This window comes from Alexandromys fortis, unplaced genomic scaffold (assembly GCF_014885135.2).
Source record: "Alexandromys fortis isolate MF-2015 unplaced genomic scaffold, M_Fortis_MF-2015_v1.1 scaffold_129, whole genome shotgun sequence".
Classification (NCBI taxonomy): Eukaryota; Metazoa; Chordata; class Mammalia; order Rodentia; family Cricetidae; genus Alexandromys; species Alexandromys fortis.
In genome coordinates this window covers 3,799,068-3,822,564 of record NW_026068022.1, presented here as the reverse complement: position 1 = coordinate 3,822,564, position 23,497 = coordinate 3,799,068, and the positions used below count along the sequence as shown (strand labels likewise).

General features: G+C 52.1%; 1 protein-coding gene across 2 annotated transcripts; it reads left to right on the top strand.

Moving 5' to 3' along the window:
- The first annotated feature begins 1,350 nt into the window (after positions 1-1,350).
- On the top strand, positions 1,351-22,604 carry Tub (TUB bipartite transcription factor). Of its 2 annotated transcripts, XM_050163325.1 has the most exons (12): positions 1,351-1,680; positions 8,555-8,606; positions 8,959-9,121; positions 11,644-11,787; positions 12,971-13,138; positions 14,201-14,319; positions 15,119-15,316; positions 15,589-15,701; positions 16,189-16,306; positions 17,694-17,792; positions 17,993-18,164; positions 18,451-22,604. In XM_050163325.1, the coding sequence occupies exons 1-12, from the start codon at positions 1,643-1,645 to the stop codon at positions 18,582-18,584; spliced, it is 1,518 nt and encodes a 505-aa protein (XP_050019282.1). In that variant the 5' UTR covers positions 1,351-1,642; the 3' UTR covers positions 18,585-22,604. The 2 variants fall into 2 exon arrangements, with proteins under 2 accessions (XP_050019282.1, XP_050019284.1); XM_050163327.1 differs by lacking the exon at positions 11,644-11,787.
- The last annotated feature ends 893 nt before the right edge of the window (positions 22,605-23,497 follow it).

Here is a 23,497-nt window from a genome sequence, read left to right as displayed (position 1 = left end):
TTAAGAGGTTGCAAATATTCAAAGATAACAGTGTTCAGAGAGCTAAGATTCCTTCCTAGACAGAGAGGGACTTGGGTGTGTACACGCGTGCACTGCACGTCCTATTAAGAAGCAGAGGGTGAGGAATGTGGGCTGACAGTCGTGAACAACCACCTATGTGACCTTGAGAATGACGCTTGTCTTCTCTGTGCCTTGGTTTCCTCTGCTGAAAAGTATGTATAATATTTATACACTTCCTAGAGTGGTGGTAAGGATTAATGAGGTTGTACAGATCTCTCCCAACAAAGTCCCAGCAAACAGCCCACTGATCATCATTATTGTGTTTGTAGTTTATGCGGGAGACAAAGGTGAGAAGCTGGAAGAAGCCCCGGGTGGGGATCATGGCTCCGCCCCAGGGCAGTAAGATGGGACCCCACCCTAAACATGAGCATCATTCCCACACTCTTTCCAGCCCTGCCAGAGCTTCTCCCCAAGGATGCTTTTCTGGCTCTCTGGTGCTGCTGAGCCCAGTGTCCACTTGAGGACACCCAGGAACTGTGCTCATCAGTAATCCCTCCCCTGATCCTTACTACAGGGTTCGGGCTGGCCTTTTAGCCTGCTGCGTCGCTGAGCGCCTGGCCTCTCCCTGCTTCCAGCTAGCCCTGCTATGAATCTTCCACCCTGCCTCCCCCTGGCCTGTTATTAACCATGGGTCCTGGTCACAGCTGGGACCTCATCAGCATTCAAGGTTAAGAGGATCTTTCTTGAGGTCTTGCTGTCCTCTAAAAGAACTTTGAAGGAGATCCTGGTTCACTTTCAGCGCCAACACTTCCTTGCTCTTTGCCCTTAGGTCCGTTAGCATTTCTCAGACTTCATTCTTTGGGAAATGGGATAACATATTTGCTTCTCAAAGCTATCGTGCCCACTAATGCTCTAACTCTCTAAGGAGCTCGAGTGTAGCAGTTAACATAACCTTCCTCTTGGTTGTGGAAGCGATGATGGGAAGTGTCAGTTCCAAAAGAAGGACCCTGGCTAAGAAGACACTTTTACTAAAACTAAAGATCAGTGGGTTCTGGAGGCAGGCACTTAAAATGTGAAATGGAAAGTTGAGAAGGAAGCAGGCCTCACTTCTCATACCAGAGGCTCTCAGACATCTCTAACTGGAGTCCCCCTACTCTGTCCTGTCCCCCGTAAATCCGAGACAGCTGAGGTCCTAAAGGGAGAAACTGGGCTGGATGACAGCGTCCTTCCCGGAGGAGGGTGGGTGGGCGCTGCGCGATCTGCATCCACGGGCCGGGGTGGGGTCTCCGCTGGGGCGGGACCAGGGGCGGGGCGGCGGCTGCCACTCAGATCTCAGCCCTGGGCGCGAGACCCGGTGCCTGCGGTGCAGACTACCTCTCCCGCCTCGGGCACGCTCCAGCCTGCGCGCTCCCGCGGTCCCGCGCACTCCCGCTGCTTCTTGCTCTGCGCCGCGCAGCACAGGCACCCGCTCTGGGAGCTCGCGGCCGGGGCCCTGGCGTGCAGAGAGGGCCTCGGCGGGGCCCAGCGGCGGGGCCCGGGAGGATGCGGTCCGGGGCGGCCCGAGAGCTGAGCAGGGTCCCCGCGCCAGCCCCGAGCGGTCCCGGCCTTGGAAGCCGCAGCCGCCGCCCCGCCCCCGGGAGACATGACTTCCAAGCCGCATTCCGACTGGATTCCCTACAGGTACGAGGGCCCGGCTTTCCTGGCCCCGGGGCGCGTGCGGAACCCCCACTACAACGCTGAGGGTTGGGAGAGGGCGGTAGCTCGCTGCCAGGGCACACACCTTCCCCCCCCCCCCCCCCCCCCCCCCGAATCGGGATGCAGCGTCGGTCGGGCCATCTGGCCTGGAAGCAGGGCACTAATGCCCTCCGCATCCTTTCCAACACCGAGGGCACAGGTTGGAGATGCCGAGGTTTTTCATCCCAACTTTGAGGTTCTTGAAGCCTCCTGCCCTGCTCCACCTTCCTCGGGGTTCTGAAAGGATCTCTGGCCTTGTTGAGTCTGGTGGCATATGGAGAAAGGAACTGCTGTGAGCCGCCTCCTAGGCCCAGCACCCAGGACATGCGCCTGGATAGCTTGTGCGCACACACTCCTGCATCTTCACGCTTGCACACACAAGGCATCTGCGCGCTGGGCCAAAGATGCTCATGCAGCTTTGTGAGACAGTTAGAATCCAGACCACAAGGCAGCTTACCTATACACGTACCCATATTTCTCCGTAGACCTTAATCCTTGGGTCACACGGGTGCACACTTACAAATCTGTGCACATTCACATCCGTACAGGACTATAGCATACTACCTATTCACAAGTACTATTCAGTACCTTTCAGAGATTCAGTAGTAGTAACCTGCTTGTTAAAGGGACTAGCTCATAATACAGAAAATTGCCCTCACACGCTCACGTGCACTCACGAGCCCTGGCCCACCTTCTGTTCCTGAATACTTGGTTGGTCAGACCTATGTCAGGCCCAAGGTTTTGCGGGGGAGGTGGGGGAGGGGTGGTCTCCAGCTCACACAGGTGCAGGCCTTTCTCCATCCACTCTACTCAATTCTATTACCAGGGAAAAAAGCTCATTGCCATAGCAGCGCCACATCCGTGGCCACTCATTGGCTCTCTAGTTGCCATGGGCTACCGGCCTCTCTAAGCCTCCTGGAGATGCATGTGTGTAAAGAGGCTCCTGGACTGCCAAGACCCACTTTTTTTTTTTTCTGACCCAGGTGCTTATTCAGTGAGTTGCAGAATCAGACACTCAGGACCCACGTGCCCTAGGCAAGGATGCTGAGCCCAGTCACTGACAGAAAGTGCTTCTGACAGAGCCCTTCCAGGAGTCTGTCCAGATAAGAATCCCAAATAGAAACCAGCTAGAACTGGCTGAAGCTTGTTAAAAGCAGGACTTTCTGCCAACAAGCACCTGTCATAGGCCTGGAAATTCAGGGATTTTTTTTTTTTTTTGAAAATGGTGACTGCCTCTGAGCTCAGCTTCTGTGAAAGCTTCTTGAGTTATTTTCTGTCTTCACAGGAACACACACACAGATACATGTGCACAGAGAGTCATACTCAAGATTTCCTGCAGGCATGTGAGCCCATACCTCAGTGTCACATGGATAAGGGAGAACACTTACTGGGAACTGGGGACTGGGTTCTACTAACTCAAAAGACTGTCTGCCTTTGACATATATGCAGGCTGGGGATGCAGATAATGCTGGGACCATTCTGCTCTTTCCTTGGCTCACGTGCACTAAGGACCTCCTTGAAGTTGGTGCAGCCCTATAGAGTACCAGTGCCCATTTGTCTTCCAGCAGCGGTGGTGCCTGTGGGCAGAACAGACACAGTGCTGTGGAAGCCCCTTCATGGGGGTCCAGCCGTAGGGGGGTGGCCAGCCACAGGCTACACTGTGGGGTAATGCCATGCTTAGGTATTGACAATTGAAAGACTAGGCTGGCCGTGGTCCAGGGTTGATTCTGCCAGGAAACCAAGGACTAAAGCAACTTGCAAAGCTTGTAGAGAAAAAAAAAAATCTACCTCAAGTTAGGATTCAGCCTGCTCCCGAGAAAAGAGACCTCTGAGAGGTGTAGGTTGTCTCTAAGAAATCTGTCGCAAGTGCCCAGGGCATTGGTATCCTGAAACGGGTGATTGGCATTCAACCCAGCCCAAGCCTAACCACCCCCCATTCTCCCTCCCACACTCAGCTGAAAGCACAGCTTGCCACCCTGGAATCCTAGCCCTGAAAGCAGCGTGGCACCCTGGCGGTCCACCCTGCTGCTTTTCCCCCTTCCTGTCACCTGCCTTCTCGTTCTGTAGCATTGGGAGGGTAGGTATTCAGCTGGGGGTGGGCTGTCATCAGAAGGCTTGTCCCCTGCCCTGTCCAGTCTTCCTGGGCAGGTACAGAGTCTGGAGAAGCACTGGACTTGAGTGGACTTCCCAATGGGGAGACCCATATTGAGAGGAGATCCAAATGGCCCTTTGCATTACTAGGCTGCTGATGGCAGGCAAAGCCACAGGTCTGTCTGGTGGCAGAAAACTGGGACAGAAGACATGGCATTTCTTGGCAGCTGGGCAGGGGGCAGCGTGTGCACACGTGCTCCGACTAGCGTGAGGTTTCCCTAATGCCGCAGCACGGCTGACTGGACTGTGGCTTATCGGGGAGAGAGACTGACTAGTTAGCTCCTCTGATAGGATTCACTCTTCCTCTGCTGATTGCATCCTGCATTCCCTGGGCTCGGCTCATTTTCTTCAAAGTAGTGATAGTTGGTGCTAATCTTCTTAGGGGTAATTTTGGTTCAGTGTCTAATAATGATCGTGGATTAAGCTCACATTCTGACTTAGAAAGGAGTCATTTCTAAGATCATTTCATTTGTAATGATCAACAGCTAGAATCATGTTTTGCCTTTTGTTTCCCATTACGAGTCGTTTCCAGTTCTGCCCATTTTTCTTAAGCAGTATTTCTGACGAGTATTCGATGCCTGTAGTGTATGGCCCTGCAGCCTTTTGTAAGTTATAGGTGGCTAGAACCCCGAGGAAGGACTGCGGCTTCAGGCATATTGTCTTCAGTGCTTTTGTATTTGTTTATTTTTATGTGAGTGTTTGTGTGTGCCTGTAGCTCCATGGGCATCCAGGAGCTGGTGGAAGCTGGTAGAGGCATTACATCCCAAGGAGCTGAGTTATAGGGAGTTGTAAACTGCCACGTGGGTGCTGGGAACTGAACTCAGGTCTTCTGCAAGAGCAGCGCTATCCGTTCAGACGCATCTTCAGTGTTCTTGCCTGTAGTGCTCAGGGCTTCCTTCACCAAAGCATGAACTATTTGAGAGCAGGGGATCTCGTGCGATGTCTGGCTGAGCCTTCAGCACTGCCCAGCATAGAGAAAATGCTGCCTCTCTAAGCCGAAGGGATGTCACACTTCAGACAACATTTAGGGCTTCCGTAACTTTCTGGTCCCATTCCTGGCATCTCAGCACACCCAAGTGCTCTCACATCACAGCAAAGCTTCCAGAACCCCTGCAAGGTGCAGCTCAATGTCCCAGAGGATATCAGGCTGCATGGGTCCACATAGACCCTTCCAGAACCCCTGCAAGGTGCAGCTCCAGGCCCCAGAGGATATCAGGTTACAAGGGCCCACATAGACACCTCTCACTGTTTCCTTGCCCCATTATGTTGCGTTTCTGTCAGACATCTTCCACCAGCCAGTTGTGACTGGAAAACTCTTCTTTGGGTTGAGTCTAAGCGAAACTCTGGTTTTCCTATCCTTTTTCGCGCTTGTTAGACACCCTCCCCCTCCCCCCTCACACACACCTTATAGTTCTACTGCCAGGTTAGCCTCAGGTGCCTTGTTTTGACAACCTCAGGCAATTCCTTCTGCAGACTCCAGTGTCTTATTCTTTGAAAATCACTGGCTGTGGTCACAAGAATCATTTGCATGGCCGATTATTAGAGAACCCCGTGGTACTTGCTTAAAACAACAAAAGTGATTCTGGAGCGTGTTCCCCACTAGTTCTGAGTTACCAAGCCAAAGCCAATGCCGCCAGTTTTAACTCACCTAGTGTTTTTGGGAACCCCTAGCCAGAAGGCGATGGCACATCCTCAGAGAGCTCCTTTTACCTATGGAACTGCCCCCATTTCCAACTGTGTGCCAAGCAGCTGCTAGGCAGTGGGAGCCATGGCTATAGACTTCCCTCATTTTGGTGTTTGGCCCAGGGGGTACAGCCAGTCATTCTGGCTGGCCTGTCCTTATAGCCTATTGCTCTGATTTTTAGGTTCAGAACAGCTTCTGCTATGGTCGAGGGAAGGAATGAAGTAGGAGAAAGGGGCAGGCTGCAAAATGGGCTTGGATGGAGCATCCAGATGGCCGAGTCTGTCTCTGTGTTGTCCTGGCCTGGGCCTCTGGTACTGATGGTGACTTAGAGTTTACAAAGTGGAATGGAGGAAGAGAAGGATGGAAACAGGTTTCCTAATAATACTGGCCATATTGTACTTTTCCAGCCCACAGCACAAGTCCCTAGAAACCTGTCTGGTCCCTCCAGGGGAGTGAGTGGCTGTAGATAGCCTGTCTCCATGGGAGTTGAAGTTGCCACCCTTTTAACCCTGGATAGAGCAGCCAAATTGGGTGATACTGCAGACTGGAGCCAGTGACTAGAACATTCCCTGGCCTTCTAGGTCTGGCTTCCAGTAGGAGGTGACCATAATGAAGGAGCCGCCAGGGTCAGCTGGAAGACCCATCCATCAGTGCCCTGTCTCTGTCTGAGCCTCCTGGCGAAGCTGCAGCTGGCAGCCTGGGCTTGGCAGTGATTCCGTATTTGGAACCAAAGTCATTAAAAAGCCATTAATGTCTCCTTGCATGGTTATCATTCAGTATAGCCTAGAATGGTGCCCATCGGAGAGGCAGGCCTGGGAGGTGTTGTAAGAAGGACAGACACCCCAGGAATGATGCTGCAAGGGGAGCTCAAGAGGCAGGGCTAGCCGGGTGGGGGCAGGAAGGGAGCTTTGGTTCTGCTCCCCCTCGAGACAGCAGAGACAGCCGTCATTATTGTCACTGTTCCTCAAGCTGCTGTGCTGGGGATTCTTTTGTTATTCACCGGGGAGCTTGTCTTTGCCCAGATGCCTTGTCCTTACCTCCCAGGACAAGCTTGTCCCTGCCCCATTGTCATCTCTCAGTATCCTTGCAGCTCTCCTAGAAACCCGGTTTTCTCTGTGTTACGCGGGTGGGCGGGTATTACAGGGCCTCCCGCGGTCCGCTTGCTAGGCCTAGAGGGGCCACTTCTAACAGTGCCCCTTATGCTGCATGCACCCTTCCCTTTGAACATACCTGATGCTGAGTGGGTGGGTGGGTGGCTCTCTGGACTCTGCTGAGAGAGAGGCTTTGACTTCAAGAATCTCTGAGACTGTGCCCTTGGTTCATACTTCTCTGAAAGCCACAGTTAGGCTCATTCTACTGTGAATCCCACAGATTTGAGGAGAAAGACCACCGACTCAAATTATGGCCAAATTAATTAAAGCAGGCTTTATTCATATTCCTCTGCTGTCTCTCCCTACGGTGGGGCTCAAGAGATCAGCATTGGATGTGGAGAAGATCCGGTTTTTGTAGCTTAGGAGTAGGGGGTTTGCAAATAGGCGTATTTGGCAGGCAACTAAGTGGGGGGAGGGCCACCCAAGCAGAACACCAGCATGACAAGTTGGTCTTAACAACTCCCGAAACAAAGGCAGGGCTGCCATTCCCTGGAACAGGCAGCTCAGAACCATGTGTAGGTAAGGTTACAGGTGGGGCAGAGCCCAATCCTTGAGAAACAGATTTAACTATAAATAGGAATGAACCTAGTCTGTCTTTATTATAAGACGGCCTACAAGCCCAAGATGGAGGCCGGCTAGTTTATCACTACCTGTATCTTATCTGCTGATAAACAGCGCTGCAACCTGTGGCTCTTTGTTCGTCTTCCCAAACAGGAAATGTGGGGATGGTAGGAGAGGAAGTACTGCGTTCATGGAAAATAGCATTCAACCCCAGATACAACTGCACGGAAGGTCCAGGGAGAGTGACAGCTCCTGTGGTAGGAAAGCTCCTGCCTGTGGCACAGGGTGGTGAGGTCACCACTTCCTGAAACATCTTTGTTGCCACACTGCCTTGGAGCCTCTCTGCAGATAGATGACTCTGCTGATGCTCACCTTACCTTTTCTAGATGTCTCTAGAAATTTCACTGGCACTGAGGACAGCATAGTCCTTGTTCTGCTTAGCCAAGACCAGTCCCTGGGATGACCCAGGGAGCTGCCTCTGTCCCCAGCACTGTCCTCTGCAGAGGTAAATGGCCTCACCCACTGGTACAGAGGAAGCCAATACTGACCTCTGGAGATCACACAGGGACTTCTGAGACCAAGCCACTAGCACAGAAATGCCAGGATCAGAGGCCACTGGGCCCAAACCAGATCCAGTCTGGATGTCAGACCTTTCTGCTCCTGCCAGCAGGTGTCATGGAGAGAGCAGATAAGCAGATAGTAAGGAACTGCAGGGGCAAGTCCTGGCAGGAGGCCAGCATTCTTGGGCTTGGCTAATGACTGATGCCCTTGCTTGAGTACCTCTGGTTTTCTGTCAGGTTTGCCTCTGCTTAGGTATCGGAAGGGTCTTCATCCTGTTCTTACCAGGGCCAGGCTAGCTCGGAAGTCCTCAAGGCAATGAAGGAGGAGACGCTACATGGCAGAAATGTGGCTTGGGGGCTTTGTTTTCTAATTTTTAAGATTGGGTCTCCAGGCTGACCCTGAGTCTCCCGCTCCTGTTGTCCTATCTCAATCTCCCTAGAGCTGGGATTACAGGCATGATCCACCACACCCAGTCTTGAAGGCATTCTTTGTTTGTACGGGGGATCAGATGCAGGGCCTTAGGCAAGTGCTCTACTACCCCCTTCCCCTTCTGGTCTTGAATTAGCTCCTAGACAGCAGCCTCCTTTCTTTCTCCCTCCACCACGTGGACTCACTGGGAACCATGAAAGGAAGTTAAAGGATGGGGGTGGGGTCTGGACCACCTCGTGGAACCTCACTGGGCGGCCCTGAATACCTTTCTCTCCCTCTGCAGTGTCCTAGATGATGAGGGCAGCAACCTGAGGCAGCAGAAGCTTGACCGGCAGGTGAGTAAGGCTGGGGCTGGTGGGCAGGCAGAAGCTCAGCAGCGGTCCAGGAGCAATGAGTCCCTCTTCTTTGGATGACCTTGTCAGATGGTTAGAGAAGCAAACTCTCTCTTGTATCAGCTCTGTATTATTATATTAACCCCATTCTAGTCCTCACCTCTTCTGCCGAGCTGCCAGTCAATGGATGCCGGCAGCATGAGTCCTTACCCCGAGAAGGCTAGAGACCCCAGTCTAACTTCTGGAACCTAGCCCAGAGATCAGGGTGCTCCTTTCGGCTCCACTGTGGGAACCCCTTCCTCCTGGAGGAGGTGGAGGGCCAGTCCACCTCTGTGCCTGCCCTGTGCCTCTATAGCGGGCCCTGTTGGAGCAGAAGCAGAAGAAGAAGCGCCAGGAGCCCCTGATGGTGCAGGCCAATGCAGACGGGCGACCCCGGAGCAGGCGGGCCCGGCAATCAGAGGAGCAAGCGCCCCTGGTGGAGTCCTACCTCAGCAGCAGTGGCAGCACCAGCTACCAAGGTACACCGTGCCTCTGCCCTGGGATAGCTAGTCTAGAGGATCCCCTGTGCCGCAGTACTGCACCCTGGAGATCAGTGGTACAGAGGACTTGGGGGAACCGCAGGACTCACCCTGTAGGGTTTGCCTAGGCTGAATCTGTGCCTGGTTCAGCTGGACAGCTGGGTGAAAAAGGCAGAGAGATATCCTTAGCCGTGGGCTCCTGTTTATGTCCAGTTGTGTCAGGTTCTGAGGCCAAAAGGCTCTAGCTTGATGGATCTGGGAGTTCCAAGGTCCAGGTTTCTGATCTGTCCTCGAGCTCCTACGCCCCACAAGCATTCTCTCCTGTGAGGAATCCCTCTCCCGGCTTCCTGTCTTAACTCAGGCTAGACACTCCCTGTCATTTGCCTCTTCCTCTCTGAGCTCTTGCCTCCTCAGTGTGCCTGGCTTCTGACCTGGAGGTCGCGGCTCCTGGCTGAGGCCTGAATCCCTCAGGGCTGCCTTCCTTACATCTGGAATTCAGCAGAGCCCAGTCTGGAAATATCTCAGAGCCCGTTCTGCCCATCTGGGTGTCCAGGATTTTCCCCAGCTTTCTCCAGGGTTCAGTGCCACAGGGTTTGTGAGGGAGAAGGCAGGGGACAGGAGCTAGACGGACTCGGTCTTTACTGCCCTCTGTTGGGAGGTGCCAGCCATGCAGGTGGCTGATTCCTGCACAGATCTAATTGGGAGTTAGGCCATGGGCACCTTCCTGGCTTTTGTGGGTAGCTTAGGAAGTGCTTTCTTCTGGGGTTCCTTTCTGTCTGGAGCCTCCAGTACCGTTCAGCTGCAGGTATTGTTTGCAGTTCAGGGAGGACTTTCTTCCTCTGACCAGAGACCTTGTCCCCCTACCCTACAGTGTCTCAGGTTCTTCCCATTCTGCTAGCTCAGCTGTTAGTTCACCCCACAGCATCGTGATGCGTTAAAGGGAAGGACTTAGGTATCATTCACCTATTGCGTAGGTCGCGGCTGGCACATGCGCACACACATCTTCTGAGGAAGCACACTTTATTCCTGATAATGAAAGCTGTGTCTGGGCATTTGTCAGGGCTGAGGATTGCATTAGGTACTTGGTTTGCTATGTTATAATTCCTTCAGGGAAGATAGCCACTGGCTTTGGTCCTGTGCAACCTGGCTTGCTTTGCCACTGCCTCTTACCATGGCAAGACTTGCTCGTGGATGTGGCAAGTTGCTTATCCTCTCTCATACTTTTTGCTTCACTTATGAAAAGAGGGAGTCAGCCTTAGCACTCTGAAAATGGAAGAAACCACAGTGATTACTGGTCCCAAATTCAGGTCCTTGCTGTTCCCCACTGAGGTCAGAATAGGTGAGGCCTTTAGGGGTCTTCCCCATAGGATACACTGGACATGCTGTTTCTCTGGGGCCCGCTATCTTTGTCCAGCTTTGAGTGATGGACAAAGCTGAGAGAGGCTGCTGCACGCCTGCTGTTTGAGCAACACCCTTGCTTCTGCTCACTACATCCCTAGCTCTAACTACCTCACGCCCTGCCACCTGCTGGCTGGTGGTGTTAATGCAGGCACTCACTGCCAGAGGTGGCTAAGAGAGTGACTGGAACTGACACTCCCAGTGTTTGACCTGTGGCCAAGCTCATTTATGGTACACACACATGAATCTCCTAAGTATCCAGTGAAAGGATGCATACTAGTGGCTGTGGGTATGTAGAGAGCAGACAAGTGTGGTCTCTGGCCATGGAGCTTCCGGTCTAGGTGGGAGAGTTCAGCAGGTGGTTGCAGTGTGTTTTGTGGGAAGAGGCCAGGCTGTGCGAGGAGGTGGCAAGGCACTGGCTCTCACTGGGTAGCGGGGGACAGCTTCTCTGGAGCTCCCAGGAAGTCAGAAGTAGGAATTCCTCAGATGGAAAGGACAATCAGGCAATGACACACTAACATAAAAGGAGCGTGGTTCGTGCACGGCACTAAAAGCTGCCTGGTGGAGCTGGATGCACGCTGGGTAGCAGAGGTGAGGCTGAGGAAGGAGCGGGGGAGCCTGTCAGGCTGGAGGCTGTTGTTGGTCATCTTCTGAGCATTCAGAACTGTCATAGATTTTGAGCAGATTAGGGCCCTCCTATATGGAGATCCTAGAGGACACTGGTTGTGCCTTTCCCAATAGTTCCCTGTTAGTGTGTCTAGCTCTTCATTTCATACAGCCCCTCCTCCCTTACACTGGATCCCACGGGCTCTGCAGGCTTTCTGGAGGAGTATCTATCCTGTCTGTGTTCTCTTTTAGAAGACATAGCCTTTATGTCCTTCCCGTCCTCCATGGCACATTCTCATGACACCCCCCCTGCACCTGCCCAGGCTCAGAACTTTGGTTCCTAGCTGTCGACGACACTGTAGAAGGCTGAGGTCCTGCCCTTGACCCATGGCTGGTTGAGATGAGTGGGTTGATGTTGTAGGTGAAAAGCTGCACCGGGGCTGGGTGGGACCTGTGGGCAAGTGGCAGCGCTAATCTCACCTGATGCCCATTTTTGTCTTGGGTTCTCTTCTGAGCAGTTCAAGAGGCCGACTCGCTTGCCAGTGTGCAACTGGGAGCCACCCGTCCACCAGCACCAGCCTCAGCCAAGAAAACTAAGGCAGCAGCTGCATCGGGGGGCCAGGGTGGGGCCCCTAGGAAGGAGAAGAAGGGAAAGCATAAAGGTTAGCCTGACTTCTCCTCAGACCTGCTAGAGGCCTGGCTTCTGTGGGGGCAGAGCTTATCCTCCAGACGCCAGGTGGTGCAGATGAGCGGGAGCTCAGGTGTGCCCAGGGTGCCTGCCCATCAGTAGGCTTTGGCTAGCTCCTGAGTACCTTGGCTAGTTTGTGGTGTGCAAGGCTTTGTCAGACTGCCAGGAAGTGAAGTACTGCTTAGCTGTGGCCCAGGACCACCCCTTTCCTCCCAGTTAACCTCAGCCTGAGCTCCCTCATCCAATCCCAAGCCAGGATGCTCGTTTGGTGGAAGCTCTCCACTCCCACAGCAGTTGCCAGCTCTGCCTTCTCATGTGGATTTCTCCCAACTTCCTGCCCTATCCTTAGAACTCTCTGACCCACGTACCAGTGTGTTCCTTCTGCCCCTCAGTCTAACAGATTCCTAGAGATCAATGACATGATGGTGGCCACTACCCCAAGTCCTGTTTCCTGGCTACTGTTTCTTCCAGCCTTGTTCAAGGCCATTGATATCCAGCCATTACGTCATAGTTGAACAGTGGAGTGTCAGGATCCTTGAGTTTTTAGAGCTGACAAGCTCAGCCAGGCAGAGAAGCTGCTCCCCGTGGGCCAGGTCTTTTTCTGTAACTCAAGCTGCAGCCCCTCGGGCAGGGAATGTAAAGAAGGCGGGCTCTGCAAGCAGATGACAGGGCACATGGGACGGGAGGCCCTGTGCTTGGGAAGGCGACTAGGCCAGCCGTGGTGTTTGAGGAGGGCCCTATTTTTGATGACGTACGCGAGTGTATTGTACGTGTGGAGTGTGCGAAGAGAGGACACCAGCATGTGTAGTTTGTAGATGTCTGTGTCCGGGAAGCACTACTGCCCGCAACTGTGCTTTGGATTGATCTTTGTTTCCTGTCTTGTTCTTTCCACTGTGCAGTTGGTTTTATAGATGGTTATTGTCTGTCTTAAGGATGTGGAGTATTTTGAACCAACCCTTGGCAGGTATCTTGGGGGAAAGAAGAGAAGAAATGAAGCCCATGCCCCTTTACAATAGTTGTTAGTTTGGTTTTGTTAAGCCAATTTTGCAAACAAGGTTTTGCATAGGGTCCTGTCATCCGCCCCACTCCCTTCTGGATGCCTGAGAATCCAGGCTTTCCGCTCCTCTTGATGTAACTCAGGAGTATCTGGCCTGCAGGCACCAGCGGGCCAACAACTCTGGCAGAAGACAAGTCTGAGGCCCAAGGCCCAGTGCAGATCCTGACTGTGGGACAGTCAGACCACGCCAAGGATGCAGGGGAGACAGCAGCCGGTGGGGGCACACGGCCCAGCGGGCAGGACCTCCGTGCCACGATGCAGAGGAAGGGTGAGCCCCATGGGGGCCCAGCTGGGACCAAAGCTCAGTCCCAGGTTCTTAGCTACAGTCTCCTCCAAGAAAATAGCCTTCTTATGTTTGGTCCAGTCCGTCCCTGGATGTCATAGAGGGAGGGGCATTATTGGAGTCAGATGAGAAGTTTCGGGCCAGGGCTCCTGATAAGGCTGAGTTAAGAAAAAGAAGTACGAACTGGGGTAGCCAGCCAGCAGCCTAACCCTGTCTGTAGCTCCCATGAAGCCCCAGTTTGTGTGCAGAATTTTCCCCCTTTTGTTTGGACAACAAGTTGTCCATTTGTCTGCTGAGCTGCTGGGAGCCCGGGCAGGTCCTCCTTGGAAACTCACTACCCAGTGTCTCTAGCATGAGCCCTAACTCCAGGGAGTTCTGGGTGCAGCCGGCAGATACAGACACACTATGAGGAACCTACTGAAAGACTACTTCACGAGGAAAGAACTTTTAAGGCCCCCCAGAGTAGCATTCTGGGTCAAGGAGGAGAACTGAGACCGGCTCAGGGCAAGCTAGGAAAGCAGAGTCAGTGCCACCCACAGACTGAGCGAGGACCTAAGCCAGAGTCCATGTCGGGGTCTGTGGCCTATGCCACCCATGTGCCCCCTAGAAGAGGAGGTTCCCTGTGCAGGGTCTGCCATCCATGGCCCTTAGAAGAGGAGGTTCCCTGTGCAGGGTCTGCCACCCGTGGCCCTTAGAAGAGGAGGCTCCCTGTGCAGGGTCGGCTCGGCTCAGGCTTTGCTAAACGAGCCATAGGGATGATGTACCTGAGAGTGAACAGGGGTGCAATGTAGGGACTGAGCTAAAATCGGGTGGTGGGAATGTACCCCAAAGAGAATCGTGACAAGCCCCAGTTCATGTGTGTGTCCCTGTATGTGTCTGGATGAGTGGGAGGACATACAGCAATGTGAGGGTGTGTGCAGATGGCTGTATGAGAGCCTGGGCGTAGGTGAGTCATGCGTCTGAACGCACATTGACATGTGACTGCCTAAATTCTCACTAGAAAATCTGTCTGCTTGCTCATCTCTCCATGGTCTCTGCTCACCATAGGCATCTCCAGCAGCATGAGCTTTGATGAGGAAGAGGAGGAGGATGAAAACAGCTCTAGCTCTTCCCAGCTAAACAGCAACACCCGCCCTAGCTCTGCCACCAGCAGAAAGTCCGTCAAGGTGAGTGAAGAGGAGGAGCCCTTATCCCCTGTAGGAGGCTGGCATCAGTGGTCAGGTCTGCCGGTGGGTGGTGTTCTAATTTGTTCCCTGTTGGAATAGAAACACTGACCGGAAGCATCTTGGTGAGGAAAGGGTTCACATCTGTCATCGAGGGTACTCAAGCAGAGCCTTTGGAGGAGCGCTGCTTGCTGGCACACTCACTTCAGGTTCACGCTCAGTTAACTTTATACAGCCCAAGCCTACCTGCCCAAGGATGGTGGCACCCACAGGGGGCTAGGCCCTCTCACATCAAGACTCAAGACTATCATAGACATGGCCACAGATGAGTTTGGTCTGGGCAAGCACAAGCCTCTCCACCCCTTGACTATGCTACGTCAAGTTGATAAGACTAGAACATGAAGTGGTAGTTTGTGTGTGTGTCAACATTATGAGGTGCTGGCTTCCCTTGGGTGAGGTGTCCATATGCAGGCTCTAAAGCTGGGCTCTTCTGCTTCTCCACTGCACTCCCTGTCTCTCCAGCAAGGTCAAAGGGCCAGCATGCAGGGAGAGCTGGACTTGAACAGGATGCCCTCCTGAGAGCCTGCCCTTATCCCTGCCTCCACCTCCAGCAACTGCTGAGCAAAGGAAGAGGCTAGAGGACAGCTCCTTACTCTGGGTCATGGCAGCCCCACATCCACATTCCGAGATCCTGGCCTCCCTCTCCTTCCCCGCACTGAATCAGGAGGCACACTCTTCTCCTAGCCTGCCAGCCTGGAGTGGAGAGCCTTTTGAGTTCATTTTTTACTCTCCCTCTCCGTAGGAGGCAGCCTCAGCCCCCAGCCCAGCAGCCCCAGAGCCACCAGTGGAGATTGAGGTCCAGGATCTAGAGGAGTTTGCTCTGAGGCCAGCCCCACAGGGGATCACTGTCAAATGCCGTATCACTCGGGACAAGAAGGGGATGGACCGGGGCATGTACCCCACCTACTTTCTGCATTTAGACCGTGAGGACGGCAAGAAGGTGAGTTCCTCTGGGCATGTGTTGTCAGTTGAAGGCCGGGAGGCTGGAATATGAGGGAAACTCAGTTCTGACTCTGAGCTCTCAGTTCTCCAGGGAAAATAGTATTTCGTGTAGACTCGGGTTTGTCAGTCCTTGTACTTGTGTGCTTATATAGCTGTGTTGGGGGAGATGAAGCAAGGTGACCATTTGTGTGTGAGCCCAGATGTGTGGGTGATCACCATAATTATGGGCTAGAGGCTAGATCTGGAATGTGAATTGCTTTCATCTTTAAGGTATTCCTCCTGGCGGGAAGGAAGAGAAAGAAGAGCAAAACTTCCAATTACCTCATCTCTGTGGACCCGACAGACTTGTCTCGGGGAGGCGACAGCTATATTGGGAAATTGCGGTACCTGTGCTCTTCCAGGAAGGCGAGGGAGGGAGGGGCCAGAAAGTCTTCAGAAGTCCTGAAGAAGTGAGGTGGGGAGGCCTTAAGTGAGGTCTCATTGAGGACGAGTAAGTGGAAACATGAGTGACCAAAGCTGGACATAGCCCTGGAAAGGACAGAGACAGCCTTTCTCCGTGAGGTGCAGAACCTTCTCTGGCCTCCTAGATGCCACTCTGCTTCCTTTCCAGAAATATCAGTGTCCTTCTCCCCTCCTATGGTTCATAGAAACCTATGAACACTGACTCCTTGGGTTTCCTTCACTGAAACGAGATGCCCCTTGAGTTTAGTTGACTTAGAGTTGACTGCTTGTGGGGTAACTCCACAGGGTCCCAGGTCTGCCCCTGGTCTATCCCATAATGCTCTGTAGGCTTCTTGTAAGAGAACAGGCTGTGGCTGTGCCACGGCATGGGGACAGGTATACGAGCTTGTTGATTGTGCCTTTCTTCAGGTCCAACCTGATGGGCACCAAGTTCACTGTTTATGACAATGGCGTCAACCCTCAGAAGGCATCGTCTTCTACGCTGGAAAGTGGAACTTTGCGCCAGGAGCTGGCAGCTGTGTGCTATGTGAGTCCTTGGTTTCTAGGCAGACATGAAACTCAGGCCACGGTGCCTGACTGGGGTGGGGACCACCCATTTATCTTGACGGATAGTCAAGGCTATGTCTAAAAGGGCTGTCCTCTATAGAGTGACCCTGTATGGGACAGGGACCTAGACCCTACCTGTCTTTAGAGCGCTGACCACAGCGGGCTAACTGCCTAGGGATCTCAGAGAACCATCCCTGGCTCTGCAGCCTGACCCAGGATGCTCTTCGCCAGGAGGAAGTAGATGCCTGGGTTCCTTTCTGGACTTCACTCACAGCTCCGTGCTACAGTTGCAGTGCCAGGCACTGCACGGACCAGGGCCCTTTCAGAATCAGTTCGGAACAGAGATGCTGTTCCCTCTGGGGTCTGGAAACTGAAGCTTGGAGGTGGGGCATCTGCTAACATTATACCAACCAGGACGGGACTGGAACATAAATATAAGTCATGCTCTGTTACAAACTTAGTTTCTTCATTTACCAAAGTGAAGGATGGGTGTCCTGGGAATCTGGGCAGGGAGACTATTAGGACTCCATAGCCATTTCAGATGATCCCATAGTGCCACCTGCTGGCCAAATTTAGAGAAGCAGCCTGAGCCCATCTACATTCCAGGTACTGCTGAAAAGACTTAGGACGTTGGAAATAGAAACAAACCCTTATGGCATTTAAATCCTTATTGAGAGACAAGCCTTAAGACGGATGTAAGTGAAATAAGTACGTTCTTGATCAATGCTTAGAGCTAAAAATCAAGTTAGAAATATGGATATATGAAATGCCAAGGTGTGTGTGGACCATTAGGAGGGACAGCAGGGAGGGCAAGGTAACTCTTGAGTAAAAATCAGACGTGAAAACCAGCTGTGTGTATGTCTGAGGGCAGGGTGATTTCAGAAGAGACTTAAGCTAGCAAGGAAACTAAGGACAGACAAGGGCCGAATCAGTAAGCCCTGGAGACAGAGTAAGAGTTTCAGCGGGGAAGAAAACATACCCTTTAGTAGGACTGTCAACCAGGGTGCTGTGCTGAGACCAGATGGTGGGGAGGAGAGCGTTGGGGGCCCAGGGCAGGAACAAGGAGTCGCGTTAGTGGCTGTCTGGCGACCTTAGATTCTGGTGTTATCTGGAAACTGTGGATAGGTTAGGAATGGGTGTCAGAGTGAAGTATTAAGACTCCAGTTCGTGTGAGCGGATCTAAGTGCTGAGCTGCCACGGACTGAAGCAAGCTGGGCTTTAAATGAGAGTTCAGGCTGTGCTACCTTTAGAGGTGACCACTAGACTATCAAGTTTCAGCCATTTTATTCCTCTTTACCTCCTTGACTCAGTTTCCCCAGGGATAAGCAATTTGAGGTAACCAGTACTAAATTCTCTTGTTTTCCCAGGAGACAAATGTCCTAGGCTTCAAGGGACCTCGGAAGATGAGTGTGATTGTCCCAGGCATGAACATGGTTCATGAGAGAGTCTGTATCCGTCCCCGCAATGTGAGTCTCTAACACTTCCCCGGGCCCCAGCCTCTGAATGAGCTTCTGAGGGCAGAATTCCCCCAAGGTTTTTGTGTAGGGGATACAATTTAAGAAACCCTGGATGTTTAGGGAACTGGGTAAGATCTCCCTTTGGGTGGATGTGATGCCAAGGCTGGGGTGTGGCTCAAGTAAGGCTGTCCCCACTCCCCTGCTGCCAGGAGCACGAGACACTGCTAGCACGCTGGCAGAACAAGAACACGGAGACCATCATTGAGCTTCAAAACAAGACGCCAGTCTGGAATGACGACACACAGTCGTATGTACTCAACTTCCACGGGCGCGTCACACAGGCTTCTGTGAAGAACTTCCAGATCATCCACGGCAATGACCGTGAGTATCGCTGCCCCCCCTGCTGCCCCCCTCCCCCGTATTGGCACTGTACTTGTGATGCCTAGCCCTCACTCCTCGGTCCATACCAGCCAGAGTAACGGGATGTGGGTATATTCTAGCTGTAGTGATCAGAGCCCCAGCCCCAGATTCTGGGGCTTGGAAACACCTTTCAAATGGATGTCCTTTTCCCCTACCCCTTGCTGTCTGTGTGCATCTCCCCCCTTTACCCTCTTGTGTCTTGTCTGCTCTTCCTGTCTTCACCATCCGTGCTTGTGCATGGCCACAGCGGACTACATCGTCATGCAGTTTGGCCGGGTAGCAGAAGATGTATTCACCATGGATTACAACTACCCACTGTGTGCACTGCAGGCCTTTGCCATTGCATTGTCCAGCTTTGACAGCAAGCTGGCCTGCGAGTAGAGGCCTCCTCTGCCTTTAGGGTGGCCCGGTCTGGAGTGGAGCTTGCCTGCCCGCCGAGACAGCTCTGCCTCCCCTCTGTTAATAGGCCCTCAGCGGGCTTTCTGGCCTTACCAACCAGAAACTGGCGCTCTGCCTCTGCTGCTGAAGCAGGGGGATAGCAAATGGGTGTGAAGGGAAAAGAGTATTTCTGTGCCCCAAGGTCAACACACATAACCAATCTTGGGTTCAGTCCCTGCCACAGTTGTGTTTACCACACAGGGCAGCCTCTTCAGCTGGAGGTACAGTGGAAGGGGAAGCACAGGCAGGGCTGCTGTGGCCCAGCCATCCACTCAGCCTACAAGTCAGAGGACAACGGGTATCCCAGGAGGTGGGGGTGCAGTGAGTGCATGCGTATGTATAGGGCACGTGGCTTTATGTAGCGAAGGGCCTGGTGGTCAGCAGAAAGTACTCCCACCTCAGAAGGGATCATCAGGCCTAAGGGAAGTTGGGAATGGGGCTAGGTGAGTGGCAGGACCCTGCTAGGCTTTCAGGGGCCTGGCTGTGCGAATTAGCTGGTGGCTTAGAGTGGTAGCTCATTGGTTGCTTCCAGAAGCAAGAACCCAGCTCTCAAGGCCAAATATCTGAGTGGATGGGGGTTACAGGAGTCGTCCAGTAGCCTTCCCCTACAGTAGGGCTCTCCGATGTTGAACAGCCCCAGCACAACTCCTAGGACACACGTGTAGGGTAGAGGTTACTGTGCTTCAGGAAGAATGTCCTCTCCGGAAGACCCAGCTCCCATTGTGGCCAGCACGCCCAGAGCACTGAGGGCAATCTTAGGGGGAATGGAATGTGGCATTTTAGGGCCACCAGCGCTCAGAGGTGGTATGGCTCATCAAAAGCAATGCTCATCCCCGAGAACATGGGACTTGTCTCATGGTTACCTAACTGGTTAACGGCAGAGTTCAGAACCTCAAGTTCCTTTGTTCCTACTGTTACCCAGAAACTAGACCCTGGCCTTCTGGGGTCCATTCTGCATACCCTTTCCCTTCCCATTTCCAGAGACTTAGGACCTCGGAGTCAATATCTAAGATTGAAAACCTTTCAGTAGGGCATCAGACAGTTCCCTATTGAAAGTTGTCTGTTTGGATCTGACCTGTGCCTGGCCCTCTCTGAGGACTTCAAGCTGTGCACAGACCTCAGCAGGGCCACTGCACACTTTCTGTGTAGATGTGGCTGGCAGCCTGGGTTCATCCCCTCCACTGCCATTCTTCCTTGGATGGCACCACTCATCTGGTGGGCTTGGGAGCGCCCAAGCCTTGACTGTCATTTGCAAGCTTCTTGCCTAGATGGGTAAGAAACCAGTGGAAAGCAAAGAACTTTTAGACATTGCTTTAAAACAGATATGCTCAGAACAGCTAAGTAGAAACTAAAAAAGTAAAGTCATACTTTGAATATGTAAATGAGGCTCTACAGGCAAGGAAGCTGGATTGAAGTCAATGGAAACATTACTTATGAAAAAAAAAAAAAACCCTGGATTTTCCTATTTCCTTCTAAGCAAGGTCCAACTGCTATAGCAGGACCTGACACACCTGAGCCATACATCTCCATGAGAGGACCTTCCAGTAAGTTAGCCTTTTGTTTACAGTCTAGTGTCTCGAGCGCACCAGGACTTCTGTGCTGGGGCTGGCCTAGCTCCTGAAAGATTACAGTGCCATCTGTCTCCTTCCCATAGTCCTGTGTTTCCCCTCCCTCCCTTTCGTGATAAGGAGAAATCTGATGTTAAGAGTGGTAGGAACCAGATCTTCATTCTAGTCAAGCTCTTTCTCTGGGATGACAGTTTTAAGGTTGAACAGGCTGATTCTGGAGTCTAGTGGGTAGAAGAGACCCTGGTGGTAGCGGTGGAACTGGAAGCACAATGGAAAACTCTTTGCCTCCGCTCTCTGCTTTAGCACACAAAAGAGGGTGTTGGCTACCTGAATATAAATTGGTTGCACCAGGAAATAGGCCCACTGTGGAGAAAGGTAGCCTCAGCACAAGACCCGTTGTTGGGCACTGAGTGACAAGAGCAGTTGAGTCACCTGCTTCAGACCAGCCTTGGGGCTCGGCTCCTGGTGACATTGCCTTTTCTTGAGCACAGGCCCATGGACCTCAAGTACCAGGGCCTCAGGGTCCCCTGGGTTCAGCCTCTCCCATAGTAACGTTTTCTTACCTTTCACACCCTCTCCTCCTAGCTGGTCCTTGGCTAGGCAGCACACTGATGGTAGGATGAGTGAACAGTCCGTAAGAGTGTGGGGCAGCTGGAACCTTAGGCAGCTCCTCTGTGCTACTGGCTCTCTACCCTAAAACTCTCCACCCTCCACCCTCTGCTCCAAAACACTTCCTCTGCAGAGTGGTGAGGTTAGCTTCCCCAAGTCCGAGTCTCGCTTTTTCTGTCCTTCTGGCTCCAAGGTGCTCTGTGTGTGTGTGTGTACGTGTGTGCGCATGTGCACATGTGTCTAGAGGAAAGGGCAATCTGCAATCAACCAACAGAAGTTTAAGATTATGTTTGAGTAGGAAAATAAGGAGGCAGTTGTGACCACTGTGGATTCTGTCCTTTCTTTCCATGCTTTCTTCCATGGTCCTAAGCAGGAGACTATCAAGGAAATGTAGTGTCGGTCTCATTGGAGGAGCTGAGAGGGTGTAGTGATGGTGCCTTAACAATCTTGACACTAAGAGGAAGCAGGGCAGGTTCATGCCTATGGGAAGACAGGTGTTGGGAGCCAGGATGTGTGATGACAGGCTGGAAGAGAACTTCTGGTAAACCTCCCTTCTTCATTGATGAGCAACAACACTGTAGAAGTAGTTTATTTTTTTTCCCATCTTTTTGGAAATGGCAAGGTATTTGCCTCCAAACTTTATTTAGAAGTAGAAGCAGTTCTTAGTGTGAGCATAGGGATGACTGCTCTGATGGGGTCTGCAGGGAAGAGCTACGTCCACAGCTCTGCTCTGCAAGCACAACACCCATCTCCTTGGTGGACAGCCTGCCTTCCCCTCAGTAACAGCCCTGGCCTTCCCTTCTCTGTACTCCTTGCCCCAGCTGTGATACCCTCATGGGACTGCAGGATGCCAGGTGCCATCAAAGCATGCTTTCTGTGGTGCCTAGCACTGTGACTGGGGCCCAACTGCCCTGCAGAGTTGGGACCTTACACTGCCCTAGGCTCTGGCTAGTAGACCCGCTCTAGTCTCCAGAACAGGCTATGGGATGGATTCTTACTTTAGTTTATGGCCACCTGCCCTTATTCACTTCCAGCTTGCAATTTTCTGTCATTTCAAGATCTTAAGTACTGGGATGCGTTTGGGTTTTCAGCACAGAGGTAACTTGGTCCAGGAGTATACAACTGCATTTATAGCAGCTAGCACATTTGAGCAAACTACATATTCCTGTGTCTGTCTCTTTACCTGCAAGATAAAGATGCAGGCCTGTCAAAGCTTGGTTAGTGAAGGTTACCCCTTGATCTCATCACTACCTTTCCTAGCTCATCACTGTGCCTTCTTTCTTCCCGAAGAAAGACACTGCACCCCTCTCCTCTGTTCTCCTGCCCCTCCTCCCCCACTAAGGTCCAGGTAGAGCTGGAGATGAGGCTAAAATTTAGGGTCTTCTATAGAGCACCACAGAGTTGCATACAAGGGGAAGCCCAGCTCCAGCTTGGTGAGGACAGGCAGCATTTCTCTTGCTGGGAGCACACTTAGCCAGTTTCCACAACGCCTAGAACATGTATGTCGATTTGTCGATTTGCACATGATTGTCTTTTCCTATTTTGGGGTGGTCAGACATTTTATTTTTGTTTAAAATTATCTGGAGTTTTAGACAAACTTGCAAAACTGTGCTTTTATTAAGTGACTTTTTGAATAAACTTTTTGGTATTCTGAAGCAAATGTATTTTTTTATTGTATGTGCAATGACAAACTTGGTATTTTCCCATAATGGCATTATGTATGTTGTAGAATGTAGTGTTTGTCTATAATACAGACATGTATCAACACATTAAACTTGAACTGTTTGATTGCTGTGTCCTTGTTTTTCACAGAGGGAGAAAATGTGTCTCTTTTAAAAATGTTCTCCATTCCTTTCATTCCCAGGAGCTTCAAAGGGTCAGGTGGGTGATAGCAACAAAAAGATGCAATGTGTGTTTAAAACCAGTGACATCCAGATCAACACTGTCTTCTCCCTGGTATCACATCCATAGTGTGCAAAAATGATACTTCAATGTCCTCTGGGTCACCCTAAAGGAACTGGCCAACAGTTCCTAAGTGTACCTGGTGGACATGGTCCTTGTGGACAGAACTGGGCTATAGGACTCAAGGGTGGGAAAGGCCCAGCCACGTCACTCTAGGCCATGGTCAGAGCTGGAACCATTTAAAAAGGAAAACAAGCATCAGGCATCAAAGCTAATATCTACTCTTGAAGGAAGTCATCCTAACGTCACCCCCCCCCCCCATAGAGTGACCTGCACCTGAGGCATCCAGAGTGGCCTCAGAGAGGGTGTCAAGTGGGGCAGCCCAGCAGCAAGAGATTCAAGTGATGGTGCTAAGCACCCACTGCACATCTCACTGTGGGATAGACACTCCACAAACAGTCCTAGGAGGCAGACATGCTGCCCAGTTCATCCACAAGGGAACTGGTGCCCTATGAAGTGAAGGAATGGCCTGTTACCTTGCTACTAGAAGGTATGTTTTAGACATGCTGATGGTTAAGGCTGCAGGATAGTTGGTTCATGGTCTTCCCGATCACTGCTCAACAGGTAGCACACAAAATATTCTTTGTGGATACAAACTGTCTAGATAAAGGGCAAGTGGAGAGCAGATCGATAAGTAGGGTTCACTTATTTACTCGGGGGTTTTTGATGTGAATTAAAAGCAGTTCCTGCCTGAACCATGGTCTGGCTCCTTTAGCC

Bases quoted from the DNA above. Each gene is read 5' to 3' on its own strand.
- Tub (XM_050163325.1), top strand. From the start codon at position 1,643: ATGACTTCCAAGCCGCATTCCGACTGGATTCCCTACAG. The intron at 11,788-12,970 runs GTTAGCCTGACT...TCTGGCCTGCAG, and splicing joins GAAGAAGGGAAAGCATAAAG to GCACCAGCGGGCCAACAACT. The intron at 17,793-17,992 runs GTGAGTCTCTAA...CCCTGCTGCCAG, and splicing joins TCTGTATCCGTCCCCGCAAT to GAGCACGAGACACTGCTAGC.